The following is a 3,461-nucleotide window of genomic DNA, read 5'->3' on the forward strand; positions in this document are numbered from 1 at the left end:
GTGTGCCCCTCCTATGTTGTCATTATTTATGCTTTTAGTGGTTTTTTTCCCATATTCATAAAGAGAACTGCTTCACTATTTATCAAAAAATATGGATAAATTTTTTTATATGATAACAATATGGTGCATATGTGTTGACATATATTGCTTGCCATTGTTGCTTCTGGCGCCAACGTCATATGCCTTTCTGTTTTGTGATTTATTCAAATCTATCCATCATTTATAGTTGACTACTTAGATTGCGGTCTTAAGTAGATTATAACATTAGAAGAAACTTCTCCAGGTCAAACTTGAGGATGATAAAATTATATTTTTACGGGTTTTAATATTTCATATGTAAAATCAATAAAGATTTTCCCTATCAATTTACACTTTGAGACTGGTTCTTGTGATGCAGCGCATCCAAAAAGCCAAGAAACAAGGGAGTTACGCTGTTCTAACTCTTTTTTATGGTTTATTTTCCAGGTACATATTGGAATCTGCAACCTTTGTGTTGTTCTTTAAATTTGTAGAGTTGCCTACCTTCGATGTTGCATCTGATGCATTTTCTACCTTTAAGGTCATATCTTAATATTTTTCTCTCTCTCTACCTTTAATTCCCATCACTTGTCTTGCCGATTGTAGAGTTCTGGATGCCTCTTCTTTATATACAGCATCTCTATGAATACTCTTTGCAGGATCTTCTCACTAAGCATGCAAATGTAGTATATCAATTTTTGACAGCTCACTATGATGAGGTTTGCTTCCTGTTAGAGATATTTATTTGATTCAAACATATCAAATCAGCACAAGTTACCTTGAGAACATCTTATGCATGTTGGTTTAATATTTACACCTAGGAGATCAACTCTTTATCTCTTAAAATAGCTTAATCATTGGATTAGTTATTCATAAGGGGATTGTTAAATGCACATATCTTCATCTTCTCAAATATTTAAACTCGGTGATTGGGGTGGGTGGTTTTGTCTCCCATATTCACTTCTGTGTTTCTAATAAGACTTCTTCTTCCCAGTTCTTTGATCTATACGAGAAACTCTTAACATCACCTAATTATGTCACGAGGAGGCAGTCTTTAAAGGTTTGTTTATTCAACAATTATAGTTATCTTACCTTTGGTTTCTGATATTATTTTGATTTGGTTTTTGATTGTCATTTTATGCGGATTTTAGCTTCTTTCGGATTTTCTCTTGGAAGCTCCCAATTCTCAAATAATGAGGCGATACATATTAGAAGTTCGTTACCTGAAAGTCATGATGACTTTGTTGACGGTATAGCTCCTCTTAATCCTGTGGCATAGTGTGATATTCTCTTTTCCCTATGACTAGTGAACATGTTCATGTTATGCTATAACAAATTTGTTCACTTGGTATACTAATCTTGTTATATGCAATAAGCACGGCTAAACCTATTTTGCAACAGCGTGTATCCTTAATTGTTTTGGTGAATTGCAATATATCCTGGTTCGCTGGCTTGCCTGCTGGTTATAATCTTCATATATGGAGAACCGCCTTTTTCTACATTATTTATGACAAGAGCAGGCAATTAGTTTTAGCAAGTTTCAATTAGTTTTTGTATGCGTTATGTTTAATTCATTTGTCACGAAGATCAACTAAAAGGTATTGGTGGAAATTTTGGTTTCTCATAGAGACCAATAGTTTGATCCATGTCGCTGACCTCACTTCCTTGTTGTGCACTAGCTTTGACATGTCAAGCTTTGAATACTATCATCAATCAAATTCCTAATGCATTGATTAAAAAAGAAAAAATTTAAATGCGGTGATGAACATCTAAAGCTATATTATACATAAACTTGAATAAATACATATTCTTTTGATTTACCATTTCTTTCTATCTGTTGTTCAATCTATGTATTTGTTTATTTTATTTTGGTTGAGCAGGATTCAAGTAAAAACATTCAATTATCAGCTTTCCACATATTCAAGGTGACCTTTCCTCTTGTCCTTTTAAGTTTAGATAGTAAGCTCATCCTTATCGGAGCATATTAAAAGAATTCAAACCACATTATTCTTAGAGAACTTAAAAAATGAGATTGAAATTCAGTTATTGCCAATTTACACTAAATTGTTTAATGCATTAAATCTAGCTGGCAAAAGAGACTTTTATGAAAGCAGGTCTACTTTCTTTTAACAATTTGCAATGTATTTATTTCATATAACAACTTTTTGTACTACGCATCTTTAAACAAGACTCGAGCTTGTACATTGGGACCATTTGTTTTCTTCTTAGTAGACAACCTTTACATGTTTATTATAGTCATAGCGAGGCCAATAAGGTGTTTTTTAGGCACTCACGCCTCAGAAAGCGAAGAGCATATGATCATTATCAGACGTGTTGATAGGTGAACTGTGAAATGCTTGATAGGTTTTCCTGCTATAGAATTCAACTGTCAAATTAGGTTTTTCCGAGATCAATTAAGAGCGAAATCTTGGTGATCTGATAAATAATCTCATATGACATTTTGTATGGAATTAAAAGCCTTAATTTAATCTTGATTCAAAGGCTTTTTTAGTTTTCTTCTGCCAAATAAACCTCTCAATTTGCTGCATATATGATAAACATTACTTGTTTTACATGTTGTCACATTTTTATCCAGGTTTTCGTTGCTAATCCCAATAAGCCTCAAGACGTAAAACTTATCTTGGCGAAGAACCGGGAGAAGCTGGTAGATCTGCTTCAGAATCTGTCTCCGGGAAAAGGTTATCAATTATAAATATTTCTATGAATTGCATTCCATATTGCAGAATCATTTTGTAAAAAAATTCTTTCCTCTGGAGTCACTGATCTTAGTTCTTGACTTGTTATGTGATTTTCAGGTGCAGAAGATGAGCAATTTGAAGAGGAAAAGGAGTTTATCATCAAGGAAATTGAAAAAATATCAGTCTAATTTAATACACCTCAGCAGTGTTTGATTCTGTAACAAGATTCTTTTTTACTTGTACAAAGCTAATTTCATGCAGTGAGCCAGTGACTATTGCCATTTGTGTGTGTGTTTTTTTTTTCTTTTCTTCTTTCTTCTGTTTTTTCTGGGTCATGCTCATAACCTCTGAAGGTTTATTGAGGTTGTAAACGTTGGCAACAAAGACAAGCATTAAAAAAAGCTAAAAGTGCATTTTTGTAAATAAAGCTGAATATAAAGTTTTAACGAGAAACCTCTTTTGATATTGATACATACTCATACATTGAGTCAAATTGAGATTTTAGGTATTTTAATCCTTATAAATGTTTGTCACTTGAGAATTTTCTTGCTACAAGAATACCAAGAAGCTTTTCTAGAGTATTTGCATGAAAGAAGCTGCAAAGATGATGGCTTGTCATTTGAAGCAATCAATTTAATTAATTAATAAATAATTAATCCTATTACTTTAAAGAAAATGAGGGCTTTATAAATGGATGGTAGCATTCAAAACTGAATTAAATAATTGAATGCGACATGATGTGGA

The 3,461-nt window shown here is 32.6% G+C and overlaps 1 protein-coding gene across 2 annotated transcripts in view; it reads left to right on the plus strand.

Moving 5' to 3' along the window:
- LOC107638550 (calcium-binding protein 39) overlaps positions 1 to 3,170 on the plus strand; it is a 5,206-nt gene extending 2,036 nt beyond the window's left edge. Inside the window, exons 5-11 of one of the 2 annotated variants that reach the window (XM_016341882.2) lie at positions 459 to 559; positions 678 to 737; positions 1,013 to 1,078; positions 1,170 to 1,268; positions 1,899 to 1,943; positions 2,615 to 2,717; positions 2,835 to 3,170. In XM_016341882.2, the coding sequence (XP_016197368.1) occupies positions 459 to 559; positions 678 to 737; positions 1,013 to 1,078; positions 1,170 to 1,268; positions 1,899 to 1,943; positions 2,615 to 2,717; positions 2,835 to 2,905 (545 nt within the window). In that variant the 3' untranslated portion in view covers positions 2,906 to 3,170. The remainder of the gene's footprint in view (positions 1 to 458; positions 560 to 677; positions 738 to 1,012; positions 1,079 to 1,169; positions 1,269 to 1,898; positions 1,944 to 2,614; positions 2,718 to 2,834) is intronic. The other variant, XM_021120546.1, reaches the window with a different exon arrangement.

This window comes from Arachis ipaensis, chromosome B04, assembly GCF_000816755.2.
Source record: "Arachis ipaensis cultivar K30076 chromosome B04, Araip1.1, whole genome shotgun sequence".
Taxonomy (NCBI): domain Eukaryota; kingdom Viridiplantae; phylum Streptophyta; class Magnoliopsida; order Fabales; family Fabaceae; genus Arachis; species Arachis ipaensis.